This window comes from Dreissena polymorpha, chromosome 6 (assembly GCF_020536995.1).
Source record: "Dreissena polymorpha isolate Duluth1 chromosome 6, UMN_Dpol_1.0, whole genome shotgun sequence".
NCBI lineage: Eukaryota > Metazoa > Mollusca > Bivalvia > Myida > Dreissenidae > Dreissena > Dreissena polymorpha.
Genome location: NC_068360.1, coordinates 27976083 through 27995493, shown reverse-complemented (window position 1 = coordinate 27995493; position 19411 = coordinate 27976083). Strand labels below are relative to the sequence as shown.

Sequence of the window (19411 nt, the reverse complement as noted above, 5' to 3'; positions counted from 1 at the left end):
AATCATAGACACAGGAACCAGATGAGTCTTTTGAAATGCTTAAAAGTATAATTCAGCCATTTTATGTGAAGATCTGTCATCTGGGTCCTTGCTAGTGTGTTTCTAAACCATGCTATCATTTTGATCTGCATACCACTCATAGACTAATAGTTTTCATTCATACCAGCTTCATTTCTTTTGTAATATGATAATTCTTGAGGTTTGTATTGGTTTATACTTCTGTAGACTGAAAAGAAGAAAAATCAATTAAACATCATGAACATCCTTCTCTATAAAATGATCTTCAAAAAACAAAGGTATATATACTTTTTAACATGTTCTGTTTTACATAAGTGCTAAACTGTACATAAGTAATAATATAGCAATAATTGAAAGTTTGTTCTGTACCGAAGCCCACATACAGTGGATGTGCTCCTTTGTCACAAACACTATAAGCGTGCTACAAACCATGCCTTTGGAAGAAATGGAGCTGACATGATATTTGTAAACCACATCCCACCACTATACAAGCCTGTTAGAGTGCGTCCCAATGTCCACATGTATCCGACGGTTACAATCATATGTTTCTATGGTTTCCAGCTGCCCATTCTCATAACGAATATAAACTCCTCCTCCCACCCAGTGAAGATAGGGATATCGGATGCTTTCTAATTCGACAGCGAAACACCGTTTGGTAGGCGATCTTGTCGTAAAATTAGTTGTGACTGTCGGTGTTCCAACATTCCACCTTTACCACTCAGTTACGCAATTTGACCCAAATGTAGTCCCTTGGAAAATCTCAATGTTTAATTTCCAATCCAATGATATTGATGAGCAGCAAACAGTATAAAACCTGAACAGACTACAAGTTACTTGCAGGTTGTTCTGGTTTAATGCTGGGTGCATATCACTTTGCTTCTGAGTGGGAAAGAGTTAACCGCATGCTTTGTAGACAATAAGCATTTACATCTAGAGTTCTTTTTAGAGAGCTATCATTTTAAGATAAATTTACCCTTGTGTAAGATTAAGCCTAAGCATACATATTATATAGATTAAAATTTGAACCTGAGCATATTATCAAGATTAATATTTGAACCTATGCATATTATATAGGTTAACATTTGAGCCTTTGCATCTCATATAGATTAACATTTTAACCTATGCATATTATCTAGATTAACATTTGAACCTTAGCATATTATCTAGATTAATATTTGAACCTATTCATATTGTCTACAATAATATTTGAACCTTGGCATATTATCTAGATTAACATTTGAACCTATTCATATTATCTAGATTGATATTTGAATCAATGCATATTATCTTGATTAACATTTGTACCTATGTAAACTATCTAGATTAACATTTGAACCAATGCATATTATCTAGATTAACTATGGAAATCACTGAGGTTTAATAAGCCATATGGGGCAAAGCTTTTGTCAAATCTGATGTTTAAACTTTATTATTAACAAACAATTTTCTGTTTAGCAACGAACACCTTTGCTCATTTATCATCTACGTCTTTGATTTATTCCGAACAGTTTTCTTTTTTCCATAATAAAAAAGATGATTATATCCTATTTATATTAAAATATATTAAGTTCTGTGTAATATAGTGCCTGTTTGATGTTACTACTTAAATATGTGTATGTGTGTACTTTAAATGCAAATGAGTTTGTACGGAACATGGGGAAAAGCTTATCAGGTCACTAACTCATTTTCAAAATTTAGCTGGTAAATGATTTTAAAGCAAATGGTTTCAATATTTTTTTTAAGTTATGATGTTGTCTTTTGTGAATGCCTATTGATTAATGTTGAGATTTTAATTCATGTTCAAGGTAACACAATTAAGTTAAAAATTACACTTAGAGACATTATGTGATAACAGCTTGAATATTTCAATCATATTCAAACACATTTCTCTAATAATTGCTCTCATACTGAACCATACAAGATAATCCTTCACTCAGTAAAGTGTGCAATTGTCATTGAACCCTGAGATACCTGCATCTTGTGGTCCTTGTAACATGATTTTACTTTACAACATTTTTAATACCTGTAGATTCATTCCCCAATCATATATAACAAACAGAGGATTTATGTCATTTGTATGCAGATATTTGTAAATAGCCTACATTTGTACTCAGTGAAGGGTTATATTTTGGTGCAGTTTATATTGTTATTTTTCGCTTCATGTTCAATTGGTTGCAAAGTTGAATGGACCTGTACCATAACTGCAAAAGTGAGAATGCTTATTTTATCAAGTGCATCCAAGTGATTGGTCATTATATAATATTATGTTAAATCTTTAATTTCTGTCAGCATAACATTTTTATGCCCCCCAAAAGAGGGCATATAGTGATCGGACTATCCGTCCGTCTGTCCGTCACACTTTGCGTTTAGGTTTCGAAAAAGCTCATAACTTCTATGTTCCTTGAGCTATAACCTTCATATTTGGTATGCATGTGTATATGGACAAGTCCTTTCCATACGCACACAAATTTTGACCCCTGTGACCTTAATCTTGAACTTAGGGTCCACGTTTTGGTTTCAAAATCAGTGTTTAGGTTTTGAAAAATGCTCATAACTTCTATGTCCCTTGAGATATAACCTTTTAACGCACACAAATTTTGACCCCTTTGACCTTGACCTTGAACTTAGGGTCCGCGATTAGGTTTCGAAATCTGCGTTTAGGTTTCGAAAAATGCTCATAACTTCATGTCATCCTTCAGAGACAGCTCTTGTTTAATTAAAGAGTGGAACATCATTTCGGAGTCAAAAGGTTATTACAAAATAAACCTTAAATAAAAATATCAATTTATTAAAGGTAATAAACATGAGAATAGATAGATTTTCTCTTTGAAAACTATTCAAACCTGTTGAATTTGTATAATGAATTTGTATAATGTTCACACTCTGTACCAATGTTTGATATATATTTTTGTTATTATACTATATTTGATATAAATGAAAAAAAGGCACGCATTTAAATGCTCTAAATGACCTTTGGCTAAACTAAAACCGTCTGTTGTGTTATCATTTGGAATGACACTCTTATGCATTTCATAGTACTTTAAATGCAGATTTTGTATTTATCAATGAAAATCAATAATATCTTTAATGAATGAGGTTATAAAATATACATCATTATTTAAAGTAATTGTTTCTGCCATTTCCTTAAGGTGTTTGAGTCTATTATTCTTTGCATTCTTATTTCAAAGTCTGTATTTGTTTCAACAGGCAAGAAACGACGAACAATTTATGAGTACCACAGAGTTCTTTTGAATACATCTGACATAAGGGAGGGAACTGTGGTGATACTTCATCCACTGCCAAGTAAGTGCTGTCTCCCTTATTACCCTATTGTCATTGTTTATGTGCTAACTTGTACTTTATTATCCCCCGCCATAGGCGGAGGGATATTGTTTTGGCGTTGTTCATCCTTTCGTCCGTCCTCTTCCGTCCGTCCTCTTTCCGTCCGTCCGTCCGACTCTTTTGTGTCCGGAGCCATATCTTGGAAGTGCTTTGGCGGCTTTCATTGAAACTTGGTATGAGTATATATATGGATAAGAGGATGATGCACGCCAAATGGCATTGTACACTATCTGTTAATAACGGAGTTATCGCCCTTTGTATCTTGAAAAAAAGCTTTTTTGTGTCCGGAGCCATATCTTGGAAGTGCTTTGGCGGATTTCATTGAAACTTGTTATGAGTATATATATGGATAAGAGGATGATGCACGCCAAATGGCATTGTATACCATCTGTTAATAACGGAGATATGGCCCTTTGTATCTTGAAAAAAGGCTTTTTTGAGTGTCAAATACAACACTATTGTGTCCAGAAGCATATTGGCGGGGATATCGATTAAAAGAATTTGCTTGTTTTTAATGGATCATAATTTCTATGTCATTGCCGTACATAATGTACACAATATTTGAATGATATTTTACAATTAAAATGTATAAAAAGTGTTATTAGCTGTTGATAAGAGCTGAGAAGTATTCTGATTTTTTTAAAGAAATTGTAAAATAGTTTCCTCTAACATGTCTTTATACGGTCGCAAAATTAAATAATCTGCTTGACCATACTGGTATTTGTTACCCTTGCTGGATATCACCTCTATTGCAGCTTGCAACCAGTACTCGGAATGCGAGTCATGTGTCAACTCGAAGATTGGTTTCACGTGCAAGTGGTGCGGTGTAATCAACCGATGCTCGGACAGCGTGGACTGGTACAGGCAGGAGTGGCTCGACCAGGGTTGTGTGCATTTGGTACGTCACTATGCTAATCAGTGTTTCCTGTTTACAGATAAAATTCCTTACAAGGCCTATGATGTAGCGCAATGAGATTATTTTTTGTTTATTTTCTTGATGTCATTTGATTTTGAATATGTGTTTCATGATATGATAATGCTCCTAGTTAACGAAATTATATACAGGGACTACCCTAGGCCTTAAAAATAGGGAGAAGTGACTACTCCTTTTTTCTGAAACAGGGAGAAGTTTTGAAAATCAGGGAGACGTTTGTGCAAACAATATCAAAAACAAAACATGTCTATTTCACAACTTTTATTATTTCTATCATTTAACTACTGTGAAACCATTATGATTCGTCAGACATTAATTTTCGTCTTTTTCGTCCTTTGACCGATGGACGAATTCAATATCCTAACGAACAATCATGTCCCATATTTGAAACAAATAAGACTGAACTACCGTAGGCATAAGGCATTTAAATCCAGCGTAATCCACGCATATACAGGGCTCGAAATTAACACTTGCACACTCGCAAAATGCGAGTAAAAAATGATTGCAAGGTAATTTATAAGCCACTAGTATTTTTTGCAAGTAAAGAAATAGTGAAAAAAACGAGTTTTATTGCTAAATGCGTTCGACGACGTGAACGCTAAACCGTAGGTTAATTTTTTGAACGTTGGAATACCCATATGCGGAAGCGCGCACCTTGTTTTTAGACTGTTATACTTATAGTACAGATACCCGGATGGTATTGATACAAAGAACATGAAACAGTCGACTATTCACACTCAAGTTAAATCCGGTTTTGACACAAAGGGGTGTACATTATACAGTGTACTGACAACTGACATTTCCTGTAAAAGGCGAATGCAATAAGGCTGTATCGAATGCGTCGTCTTCGTTTAGGTATAATAGTGTTGATTAGCGCTAATTGTTAACAACTTTATTACCCATTGTGTGTATTGTGTTTGTCAGGGGTGTTGCAGATTATACAGCCAACACGCGGCGAATCCGGATTAAAGACAATACTATTAAACGCAATTAAAATATGACGATGTGTGATCAACACCTGACTGAAATATATTCTGCGCTTTTATTACAAATTAATAAAGAACATATCGATTTGTGTTTGGTTGTTTGGTTTGAACTGCATCTACTATTTTTGTACATATACATAAAAACCCGTACCTTTGTTTTTTTATAACAAAAACTTTTTTTTATAGATTTAATACTGTTGTTTATCAATAAATGCAGCGTTCCATTCAGAAAAAAAACACTTAGCGAACTAGATCCTCTTTCGTATAATAGAACAAGTTTGATAACTGCATTGACCAAATTTTAATGAAACTACAGTCATTCAGACTAAATCCCATACTCATGAAAAATGCACAAGTGTAAATTTTGTTTTATTTAGCTTACGCTAACTATAACCCATAATGTTTGCACCTTCTCTAATTGGCGCCGATAAAGGTAAGATTGTTATCAGTTTGACTGTGATTGTAATGGAAAAAGACTAATTGGCAATTGGCTTTGTTGTTTAAAACACTCGTTAACGGTTATTCAGTCCCACTTATCCGCTAATCATAACAAAGAACGTGTCAATGACACAAAATAATAAGGGACAGTTACTATCACCTGAAATAACAGACTTGTTAATTGGCATATGCCAAACAAGGCCCACCTCCTGCAAGTGACTACCAAGTGTCACCCCTCTTTCCCCAGCACGATTTTTTCGCAACCGCGTATTACATGTATTACAAACATTACAAACAAATCGGACACTTTTTTTTCAAAACCAGAAATGGACGAATTTAAGTGCTGACGAAATAGTCATTTTTTTAAAAAGGACGAAATTTCGTGCTGATGAAAATAAATGGTTTCACAGTATGTTTATTTGTAAAAACAATAAATTCTCATTAAAATCTACTTTATCATAACACATTTAAGTAATTTAACACATTTAAGTAATTTAAGATATGTACCGGTAGCACCTTTTCTTCACATATTTATCATCATTATATAATCATCATCCCTATGAATGCTTTTGTAACAAAACGCAATCTTAATACATGGAACATCTAGTATATCAATTACTGTTTATCCAAATACTTTACATGTCCGAAATATGTACACTTAAGAATGCCTTACCTGTTACTTTAATAATCCAAATGTTCCTTGTTGTTATCTGGTTTAACAAACCTAGTCAAATGTTTGTTAAATCCAGTTAATGCTTTCTCCATTATTGAATCACCATTACTTGTAATTTGAATCGCTAGCTTTGAATTGAACGCGGGTTGAATGTTACATTACGTCCGCCATTTGCAATGTCGAAGGTCATGACGTAGCAATTTAATTCTACTCGGATTATTTATATATAATCAAGGAAATGTGTTTTCTCAATATTTATGTGCAGTATTATGACTTATTAGTGTAAAAAATGAACTGTGATCCCAGTTTATATAAGATGTGTGTGACTCGTACATGTAATTATCGGTGGATTATCAAACTGACAAAACTGGCTGGACTTCATAGTTGATCTACGTAATTAATAGACCTTTGATCAACTTTGTTTTGCTTTAATTATTTTTGCCGACTTTCTTCAACTGTGCAGTCTGCCAAAAACCAATGCTATTATCGGATGGCCAATAAATTATCACGTAATCATTAGACAACTTACAGCACCAGCGAAGAGGCACGAGTGTGTTGTGATAGCAACCAATATTAAGGAACTGCTTTGTCACGGTCAAATAACGATCCATGCGGGGGGTAAATCGTGTAACTGTTAGATAAAACACAACCAATAAACTTGCTAAATGCTAAATAAAAGGGCGGCTTGATTAATTTTCGCTTTTCCGGTCTTGTGTACTCGAAAAATCGGGCGACTTTATCTTCGCTTTTCTGGGCTCGTAGGGCGAAATCACGAGCGTTAGAGCGAAATTATCGCTCTAGTCGCCCATAGGGTAGTCCCTGTATATAGTCACCGCTTTAACCATATGTTTCTATTAAAAATAACATAAAATTGAGTTTGCAGTGGTCTTAAAAAAAATTCCCGATAACAGGCTGTCAAGCGGTCATACTTTTTCCTACTATTTCCGACTTTTTCATCAGGATCCTACTTTTACCCTATTTTTTTACCAAATCTTCCTACTATTCCTACTTTTTCATTTTCAATGAAGAATTTAGTAAACTTGCAGGATGAATGAATCTATGGCATGACTATATCCCTGTTAAGGTGCATTCATCTAGATGAGACCTGACAACACATGCTGACTGTCTGCTAGCACCTCTTCAGGAAACATAAATATTTATTTCTTATGTAACTTTTGAAATTATTGACGAAAGTTTTTTTTAAAGTAACAATTATAGTGCCTTGTTTACTTCCTAAGCATTTGTACACTGCAGACATCCCTACCTTACACAGTTCCCAGTGATGCAAGAGCTTAGGGAACCCATTGTTTATTCCAGTTTTATTTTGTTTCCATTGACAACAATTTGACCAAACCTTATGCATGTTTACATGATATTGCTGTTTGGAATGTAGAGATATAGAGATACATGTATTGTATGAGTGGTTATGTAATATGGAATTTATTACACAAGTTATTTGAAAAAGATAAAACTGATGCTTTGCTGAGTTTTCATCATTTACAAATATAATGTAATAAATTACGTATTACATGACAACGCATATGCTGTTCTATTGATATCATAGGTACATCATGTTTAGTAATTAAAGATAAATGCACATAGCCTAAATGCCCTGATACATTTTTATGCTGTCGGTAGGGTGGCATATAGCAGTTGTGCTGTCAGTCCGTTTGTCTGTCTGTCTGTCTGTGTGTCCGTCTGAAAACTTTAACATGGGCCATAACTTTTGCAATATGGAAGCTTGCAACTTGATATTTGGCATGCATGTGTATCTCATGAAGCTGCACATTTTGAGTGGTGAAAGGTCAAGGTCATCCTTCAAGGTCAAAAGTAAAAAATACAATCAAAGGCAAGTAATAAGCTTTAAAAGGGAGATAATTTCTAAAGCTGCCAAATGATATATTGAAATTTTATTTCAAAGCGGCGCAATAGTGGGCATTGTGTTTCTGACAAACACATCTCTTGTCTAATGATGCAATAGCTAGTGAGGTAACTTCAAGGTGTTACAGCGTAGTATTAAAAATATTTAACGGCATTATTACACTCCCGCGACGTCATCAATAATGTAAAAACCATTATTTGAAACTGGAATAAACAATGTAGTGCAACTGTTTAATTGCCCAATCAATGATGTCATAAAAGATGTCAGGTGATAAGACCTGACAAGGTCCTATCTCCAGTTGCATAATCTGCTCTGCAATGACCAGTCATTTTAAATGTAACTTAAGTCATTATAATTTATAACTGCACCCTATTGTCAATTTAAAGGTTTCACAATGTAGCTGTAGCAGAGCATTGACACTGCTTTATATACTAGTACATTTGTATTAATCTTGTACAACAAGTTGGTGTATCACTAAAAAAATTTGGTCTTCTGCTTAAGGATATAACATGCACAATATATTACCATTTTTATATCGATACACAGAAGACCTCTAACCACTTATTTGATGATACACCAAAATGAACAGCATCTAACTATACTTCTTTATCAGGGTAGCTTTGCTTGAAACTTAATATCATAGATACACTATAAGTGCTAAAATGCCTAGTGGGAAAACAAAGTTTAACCCTTCATGGATGGAGAAGTTGGACAACAGTGGAAAAACACTTGGATCGTGGTGCAAGAGAGATACTGGCAATGAGTTTGCAGGATATTGTACTGTCTGAATGAAGTCCATCTTGTGTAGTAATTCTGGTGCTAATCAACTGATAAGTCATGCAGATGGACAAAAATACAAGGAAAACATGAAATGCATGCATGATAATTCACAAAAGCGTTTGTTTGGAAGTGCTCCAAAGCCAAGCAGCTCTCAGGGTGGTGGGGATAAATCTATCTGTATGCAAGTACATCCATCACACAAGGAACAGGTACAAAAGGCTGAAATCCTCTGGGCCCTTAAGATAGCTTCAAGTGGGTATCCATACAGAACATGTGATGGCACTCCTGCTCTCTTTCAAGCTATGTTTCCTGGACCTGTGTCTAAAAAATTTGTATTATGTATTCCTACTTTGAGGGAAAAGTTCCTACTTTTTCCTACTTTTTTCCTACTTTTTTCCTACTTTTTTTGCAAAAGTAGTTTCTATTTTTTCCTACTTTTTGAAAAAAGATCACTTGACAGCCTGCGATAATCATGCCTTTCTTCTCCATTAATATATTTTTCGGTCTGTTACACTTTTCGTTTGCGCTAAATATCTTTGAAACTAATAATGCCAATTTGACGAAATTTGATATGACTGTGCATAGTGGCATACATGCCATAATTTTTTAGGTCCAAAGCGGGACATTTCATAAAAAAATGTCGGGACATTTGACCAAAAAGCAGGACACCTAAAACGATCTATCATTCCACCTTTACTATAGTCAGTATAGTACTAACAAAAACTCTTGATACTTTTATTCAAGACATAAAACATCTGATATGAAGCATGAAATCTAAAACATAACAATAACAGTTTTATTAAATAAGACAATAGCAAACAACGAAGATAATATTCATCTGTTTAAGAGTACAAAATCTAGAACATTACGACAACAATACTCATTATATTAATTTCAATGGCAAACATTAACGCAGGGGAGGCTATCCAGTTGACTGAAAGTACGGGTTACAGTACACTATCTACCGAACAGTTACACACGGAATGCGCGGCCGTACACATTTCCGTATTTTGTTTTCTTCCTATATACACAGATTAAACTGAATTGTGAATTGTCAGGCGCTGTATTGGGGTAGTGTCAAACTGTCATGAATAACAACACGTTGTTTTTATTACAATAACACAAGACAAGATGGGTAACTCTTTTACTGTTTGTTGCGATGTTTGTTTAAGCATGTGTCCATGCGCAGTTTGTTACTTGTCAATTGTCGCGGCTTAATTGGAGTAGGGTCAAACTGTCATGCATAGCACCTCGTTGTATTTAGCTTAATTGGAGTAGGGTCAAACTGTCATGCATAGCACCTCGTTGTTTTTATTACAATTACACTAGACAGGATGGGTATCACTTATTGGACTGTTTGTTGCGATTTTGGTATATTGCACATTCGGAATATCCCGCTATATTGGAACTAAACATTGAATGTAAAAGACTCATTTATGACGTAGCGTTAATATTACAAAACAATTGTTTTGTAAACCGTTTCAAACAAATACAAAATAAACACATTTTCAACATTTATTTCATAATTATAAAACTATCGATAGCAATAAGCGACCACTATCTGGAAGACCACCATGGTGTGAATGTCTGATGAAATCAATAATTAGCCGATAAATCGCTGATAAGGTGTCATAAACAACACTGGTACACACGATAAGTAGAATCGGATTGTTAATTGGGGGGCAATAAAGGGATTAGCGGTGTTAAGTGTTAGCGAAACAGAGCTTGAATAGCGAATTTTATTGGGAACCTATACACCTTACATCGTTTTTTACGAATGTCGGGACAAATCGTCTCATGGCGGGACGGCGGGACAAAGGGCCCAAAAGCGGGACTGTCCCGCCGAGATCGGGACGTATGGCATGTATGATAGTGGATATGCAGAGGCAAAAATATTTTTCAGGGAATTATTGCCCTTTGATTATGCATATGTCTTTTTTAGCTCACCTGAGTACGTTGTGCTCATGGTGAGCTTTTGTGATTGCCTTTTGTCCGTCGTCCATCGTGCGTTGTGCGCCGTCAACATTTGCCTTGTTAACTCTCTAGAAGCCACATTTATTGTCCAATCTTCATGAAACTTGGTCAGAAGATTATTCTCAATAATATCTTGGATGAGTTCCAAAATGGTTATGTTTGCTTGAAAAACATGGCTGCCAAGGGGCGGGGCATTTTTCCTTAAATGGCTATATATGGCTATAGTAAAATCTTGTTAACACTCTAGGGGCCACATTTAATGTCTGATCTTTATGAAACATGGTCAGAAAATTCATCCCAATAATATCTTGGAAGAGTTCGAAAATGATGCCGGTTGGTTGAAAAACATGGCCGCCAGGGGGCGGGGCATTTTTCCTTATATGGCTATAGTAAAGCCTTGTTAACACTCTAGAGGCCACATTTAATTTCCGATCTTCATGAAACTTGGTCAGAAGATTTGTCCCAATGATATCTTGGATGAGTTTGAAAATGGTAACCTTTGCTTGAAAAACATGGGTGGTAAGGGCTGCGGCATTTTTCCTTATATGGCTATATATGGCGATAGTAAAATCTTGTTAACACTCTTGAGGCCACATTTTGTGTCCAATCTTCATTAAACTTGGTCAGAAGATTCATCCCAAGAATATCTTGGACGAGTTCAAAAATGATGCCAGTTGGTTGAAAAACATGGCCACCACGGGGGCGGGGCATTTTTCCTTATATGGCTATAGTAAAACCTTGTTAACACTCTAGAGGTCACATTTATTTTCCGATCATCATGAGACTTGGTCAGAAGATTTGTCCAAATGATATCTTGGATGAGTTCCAAAATGGTTTTGGTTGCTTTAAAAACATGGCCACCAGGGAAGGGGCATTTTTCCTTATATGGCTATATATGGCTTTAGTAAAACCTTGTTAACACTCTAGAGGCCACATTTATTTCCAATCTTCATGAAATTTGGTCAGAAGATTGGTCTCAATGATATCTTGAATGAGTTCGAAAATAATTATGTTTGCTTGAAAAACATGGCTGCCAAGGGGCGGGGCATTTTTCCTTATATGGCTATAGTAAAATCTTGTTAACACTCTAGAGGCCACATTTATTTTCCGATCTTCATTAAACTTGGTCAGAAGATTTGTCCCAATAATATCTTGTTATCTCAGGTGAGCGACTTTGGGCCTTTCAGGCCCTCTTGTTTGTTTTTGGCTCAAGATTTCAGAAAATATGATAAGAATTTGGCATTTTAGTGTGGTCATTCTGTTCCAATTATTTTTCCCTTTGTTACTGCCCTTTTGATTATTAATATCATTTTCATAGGAATTTTTCGTTGTCACACTAACTATCTAACTAATTAATGATCTTAATTTAATGATTACCTGCACTTTCTTTTTAGAGGGGACATTGGCATATTGTAAAATTGTTCTATATGGTTGATTTTTAAGGGAGTTGTTTGCTTTGGAATAATGATTACTTCCCATTCAAGACAAATGATGCAAATGATGCAAAGTGCACTGTATATGCTGATTCCATATTTAGTGGATAGGCAAAGTTGTTCAGATGGTTCTGCCTATGTCAGGGTGTTATTGCCGTTTAATGAATAATATGATTTTTGATTCTAATGAATTTTACGTTTCTGTGTCAGATGACCAGAGGTAATCATCCAAATTTAATGAATCATTATATGCAGTCTCCCCACATGTGCAGTTAACATGGCACAAATTGCTATTTTGTTCCACGCCAGTGAGTTTTTAGAGAGTTATTTCCCCTTTAAAATAGTTTGTTTCCACTCAACCCATATATTTACAGAGGGTTTAACCAGGGAACATCCATCAGTTTAACTCCACTGATATTCTTGTTTTGTACGCATTTTGATTCAGCAAGAGACATCAATTTAAAAAAAACAATCAATTTTAGATTAAGAGATATACTTGTTATCCTGTCAGTAACTGATGGTGTATGGGATGTACATGGTTAGTACATTTCTGTACTTTATTCTCATATAGCATGCAACTACAGATTGTGTCATTTCCAAACACCCTCAGTTTCTGACAGTACTATAGATTTATAAATTTTCATATTGGTATAATTGTCTAGCTTTTTGTGCTGCCACCATTGCAGAAATTTATGATCTGAACAAATATTAACTGTTTTTAAAGTCATCAATCAAGACGCATTCAGAAATTTTATTTTTCCAAATGTACATTTCACAAATTTATAACCATGCGAATAATATGTCTGCAATTGAAATTGAGTGAAATTTATACACCTCGAATCCATAGTAACTGCTAGTGAATAAAAATCACAAGGATAAGATTAAAGTACAATGTGCCTCATTATTATAAATGACATAATGAACCATGATGTAGTTCTATTTTTGTTATTGTTGTTTCAGTCTGGATCGGCCAACTGCTCTCAGATCCCAACTCGGGCTCCCCAAGCACAGACCAGCAGTACATGTAAGTGCTGAAAGCCAGTCGGGCTTATCGGTCAATGGTTGGTCTTGAAACTGGTTGACCCGTTAACACTTAGATATGCACTTGTATGCATTTGTAGTCCCTTATAAAATCAAATTAAATGTAGGACCTTTTTTTCTAGATTGAGGTGTTTAAGTCCTTATTACCAACCCTTAGATACTGATTAGCAGCAAATAGCATAAAACTTGCACAGGCTGTGAGTAACTTGTAGGCTGTTCGGGTTTCATGCTGGTTGCACATACATGTAGCCATGTTCACTTTGCTTCTGTGTGGGACCGGGTTTACCAGCTCGACATTGTTTTATTACCGTAGGTTTCCACGTATAGTGCGCTCCTGTGTATAGCGCGCAGAATGTTTTTTAAATGCAAAAATGGATAAAAAAATATTTTAAGACAATAAAACCACCAAATCGGACCGAAAATGGCCGCCATTTTACTATTGCACAATCCAATAATCCGGGGCATTGGAAAGCTTAATTAAGCAGGGCAATTTTTCGTCATGGTGCTATTGAAATCGGTTTAAGTTACTACTGAATTGTGTGGTAAAAAATGTAGTTTCAAACAAGAAAAAAATATCTATGGTCTTTATGTTTGTTGGCACAAGACACCAAGGATATTTAATTAATATACATGCCATACCCCCCTTTTTGGTGAGACAGTAGCGCTTTTTGGTATGTTTGTTTTGCCATCTGGACATGGGACATCACGAAATTCATTAAAAACTGTGTTTTATAAGTTGATTATTAAAGTTGCAATTCAGGCTCTGTGTTGTTATCAACACATATTCAGGGATAAAAATCTATTGATTTTCTCTCGCTCTCATGGTATGGGGTATGACTGAGGTTTTTTAAAACTACCAAGAAATGAGTTGTTATGTGGCTGGTACATTTTTAGTTGTAAGCGTAGGCTGTTTTGCAAGTCAGTCTGCTTAAGCTACGCTAGGAACGATAGCTGCAAGTCAGTCTGCTGTTAACTACGCTAGGAACAGTAACCACTTCCTGTTTATACTTCACTGGTACACTGCAGCAGACAGCCTTATGTAAACAATAGGTTTAAGAGCTTGTTTAACGATATTGGTCAGTCTAGTGTTTATAACAGCTTGTGCAACGACATTGGCCAGTTTATCATTGAAATCTGTAAATATTGGCTGCTTTCAGGGATTATGGGGCTTAAAGCTGCATTAAAAGTCTGTCATGTGGGCAATATTGTTGCTCAATAATTTAAAGAAAATAGATTAAGTATTAGATACACATACCACAACATGTACATGATTATAGGCTTGTTATTCTTAAACAAGGCAACCAAAATTCTAAAGATGGTTGCCAGTGCAGCAACCAATTGTGAAAAAAAAGAGACATATTGTTGTAATTTTGTCTAAGTTATCTTTATAACTTAAATATGAGGATAAATAGTGCACACACATCTCGACCTGTGCTTTAAGACACACTCTTTATAAATTTGAATGGGTTGTGTTCATTTCAAACTTGCGATATAAAAAGCTATAACATAATTTTGAAAACTGAGTTGCGACTAAGATTATGTAATAGCGAACACTTCAGTGCCTTCAGGGCTTTGATTTTTACATGCTTTTGTGTTTCATGGCCCAATGTTACTTACAGTCTGTAAACCAACCAAATAAGTTGGTAAAAAGCAGCATACAAATTAAGTTATTTAAATACAAATAAATGCGTGTTAATCAGTCACGAAATTTACTTTACCCCACTTTCAAAAAATAGCTTGTACCTGTTACATTAAACATAAACTGAAATTCAATTGTTGATTAGTTGTTATTGTTAAATAAGACCTGTGCCCGGTGTGCCCACATCAGGTTATGTGTAGACATACTCTCAAGAGGACTAGCCAGGTCCCAATTAGACGTCTATTGCTTCAAATCTTTGAATAGAAAATATGATTTCACTATTCTGCAAACTTTCCATGAACAGGAAATGTTTGTGTTTATGAACTTTTGATGCCCCCGGTAGGGTGGCATATAGCATTTGAACTGCATTTGAACTGTCTGTCCGTGCGTCCGTCAGTCTGTCTGAAAACTTTAACATTGGCCATAACTTTTGCAATATTGAAGATATAAAAATTATCTCCCTTTTAAAGCTTATTACTTGCCTTGGATTGTACTTTTGACCTTGAAGGATGACCTTGACCTTTCACCACTCAAAATGTGCAGCTCCATGAGATACACATGCATGCCAAATATCAAGTTGCTATATTCAATATAGCAAAAGTTATTGCAAAATGTTAAAGTTGGCGCAAACCAACCAACAGACCAACAGACCAACCAACAGACAGGGCAAAAACAATATGTCCCCCACTATTGTGGTGGGGGACATAAAAATCCTGCAACACATTTGCGAAACTTGATTTCATGCAAGCCTGGTTGATTGATTGCATGCACGTTTGTTTTTGAGTTGAGCTGTCATCCTTCAATACATCATCATTATTCTGTGGTTAATAGGCTGAACAGAAATTAAATTATTTTATTTTTATGCATCGTCAGACAAGATGCACTATGATTGATCATAATGGTTTGCACTTAAGTAATTTGCTCATTTGTGATCACGTGGGCAAAATGATTATTCTGGATGGTTATCATAATTGTCATTATCAGTTTTGCATACTTAATTTATGTATATTTTGTTAATTTGAAAGTGACAGATGATAGGATGGAAGTTGTTTGACATCTTATTTTCAATATCTGCAGAGAACACACACAAATTTAATAAATTAACCCTTTTTTTAAAATTGTATTTGTTCTTTTAAAGTATTGGATCAAGTTATATGATTGTCTTAAGATGAACAGAAACAGAGTATGTGATGAAAAATAATATGTTATATGTTTATTAGAACATAATTGGCTCAAACTGTCTCTTGTTTATAACGAACTTAATTTTGTATCTGTTGTTAGATTGTAAGAGAATGCACACACTTAATTTATGTTCACTGTGCTTAAAATTACATCAATTTAAATTTTCACTCGGAAGTATTACAAAATAATAACTGCCATGAATTATCCATGGACACCCAAAAAAAAATATTTTGTTAAAACAGAAACAGTTTTGCATTGTTTCAATTTGTTAACTTTGTTAGCGAATAATTTTATTACTCCTAGCACGGGAAAAATTGAGAGTAAAATGTTGCCTTAATGAAAGCTCTGTTTTTCGAAAAACAGAGCTTTCATTGAGGCAACATTTTCCTCTCTCTTTTTTTTTTAATGGATTGGATTGGAACAGTCTTTATATTGATATTAATTATAGATTTAATTGATTTTGCGTTTGCAACTCACATTAAATGATTTTTTTACCGCTTATTGTAGTCTTTTGCAAATAGCATGTTTTGTGTTGTTTTTAAATGGGGAATCATGTGTCTTGCTTCATATTGATTTGTTGCTTGCTACCTGCTGTTTTTCTTAAGTTTCATATTTTGTAAAATATACCTTTCAAATGGGCCTCTCTGAACATTTGTGCGGCTGATTGTTAGACAGCATATTAAATGTCATTTGCTGATTGTAGTACCCAGTGTTAAAGATGGTGACACAATCCAGACAGGTAAAGACCCTTCTCAAAAAAGTGTGTGAAATGTACGTTTTAAGTACGTTTTGCGTGTGTTAAACGTGGCGGTATTGGCACTGCGTTTTATGTGCGCTTTTTCTGACCGAGTGAGTTTTAAACAAAACAAACAAACCAGAAACTGTGCGCTTTTTGTGGGTAAATGTGCGCTTTTATGTGGGTTAAACGTGCGCTTTTTATAAGTGCGTTTTTGACTGCCATTTATGTGTGTAAAATGTGTGCTTTTAAGTGGGTTAAAACAGCGCTTTTCTCGAGTTAAATAAAGCGCACATTTAACTCACTTAAAGCGCAGTTATAACCCACATAAAAACAAACATGTGTGTCAAATGTGCGCTTTTATGTGCGTTAAACGTGCGCTTTTTATATGTGCGTTTTTGACTGCCATTTATGTGTGTAAAATGTGCGCTTTTAAGTTGGTTAAAACTGCGCTTTTCAGCGAGTTAAATGTGCGCTTTTTTATTTAAAAAAGCGCACATTTAACTCACTTTAAGCGCAGTTATAACCCACATAAAAGCGCACATGTGTGTTAAATGTGCGCTTTTCTGGGGGTTGAAAATGTGCTTTAAGCGAGCTAAATGTGCGCTTTTTATAGGTACCGACTAATAAAGAGCGCACATTTAACTGGGTTTAAAGCGCAGTTTTAACCCACATAAAACGCACAATTTACGCACATGAATGGCAGTCAAAAACGCCTTAACAAAAAGCACAAATGTGCGTTAAAGGTGCATCTTTTGCCTTAACAGTTGATTCAATTATATGCTGTAATAAGTTTTTTTAAATTCAGATACCCAATAAAAACCAATAATTATACACAAATATATTTGTGTATTTTAAATAATTACAAGATAATTCAATTTTATACTTTAATGTACACCAACATTTGTTAACATGCATGAGTAATTAAATATCAATGACAATTTGATGAAATAAATATTAACATAATTAGATTATAAATAAACAAAACATAATAGCATACTAATAAATAACATCTACAGTATATACACAGGAACATCTATATACATAAAAAGATGAGAATCAATCAAGGCCTGTCATTTCTTTGAGTCGGCGGAGTGCAGCTCTCATCTTTCTCTCCACGTCTGCCACATAATGTAAGGTGCAGTTTGAATTCAAAGCGGTTACTGGTTGTGCATATGAACCTGTTTAATGTTAATATACTTTATAATACAATTTCAATGCATATAACATTGCTTTCGTTTTAATCTCAAACATTTCTAAAAATTTCCACCTAAATCAGACTGTGGGTAACAGTCATGAGCTTGTTGAGAGAAATATGTTCACATTTGTCAAGTGATAAAAATGTATTTGAAAATAAGTCATCACCATGAAGTGTAGATGTGAGAGATTTATGTTAATTATCAAAAACTGTAAACTTTAACAAATAGCTATTACAACTGAGATTTTAGCTCACAACAATAATATTTATGATTGATATGTTCTTAAAAAAAGAAATTGTGAAAGATTGAAAGAAAATGTAAAGAACTAGTGGAATTTACAAATGATTGGGGTGGATGCTTTGCAATTATACTTCTTCACACATCGTCACTAGCATACTTAGATATGACATAAATATGATAATGATCATAATTAATTCAATAAACTAAATAAAAAAGGGATGCATAAAAAAAATAATTCTAACAATGGTGGAGCCGGTAGGGGACATATACTGCTTGGCAATAGTCTTGTTCCATTTATTTCAATATAATTATACTTTTAAGGTTATTTTATATGCTGGTTGTTGTTTTATTATAGTTTTACAAACAGAAATGCGGAAATCATCGGCCGTTTTCAATAGTGTTCTTACAGGTAAAACTGCAAGGTCTCTCCATACATGATTTGACCCTACGAACATCAAAATGTGAGAGATATAAAGAAATACCTAGTAAATTCACTAAATTATTCTTATGATAATGGCAACTTAACAGAAATTCAAAAACAAAGTATCATAACTTTACTTCCAAAAGGAGACAAAGATCTATTAACTTTAAATAATTGGAGACCAATATCACTACTTAACTGTGATTACAAAATAGCATCCAAAGCAATTGCAAATAGAATTAAAAAACACCTACCAACCATTATAGGCACAGTGCAAACTGGCTTTGTGAAAGGAAGGTATATAGGAGAAAATGTAAGATTCCTGTCAGAAGCTATTGAAAAAGTGAATATTTACAATGAAAATGGGCAAATTTTTTTCTCAGATTTTAATAAGGCATTCGACAATCTGGATCATGCTTTCATGAGGAATAGCTTAGCTAAATTTGGTTTTAAATCCGCAATTATTAATTGGATTAATTTGTTTTACAAAGAC

General features: G+C 34.5%; 1 protein-coding gene across 1 annotated transcript in view; it reads left to right on the top strand.

Annotated features, from left to right (window-relative positions):
• LOC127835545 (plexin domain-containing protein 2-like) overlaps nucleotides 1–19411 on the top strand; it is a 122167-nt gene that overhangs the window by 89439 nt on the left and 13317 nt on the right. The window contains exons 9-12 of the mRNA XM_052361981.1: nucleotides 3226–3321; nucleotides 4116–4258; nucleotides 13421–13484; nucleotides 17026–17061. Of these exons, the coding sequence (XP_052217941.1) occupies nucleotides 3226–3321; nucleotides 4116–4258; nucleotides 13421–13484; nucleotides 17026–17061 (339 nt within the window). The remainder of the gene's footprint in view (nucleotides 1–3225; nucleotides 3322–4115; nucleotides 4259–13420; nucleotides 13485–17025; nucleotides 17062–19411) is intronic.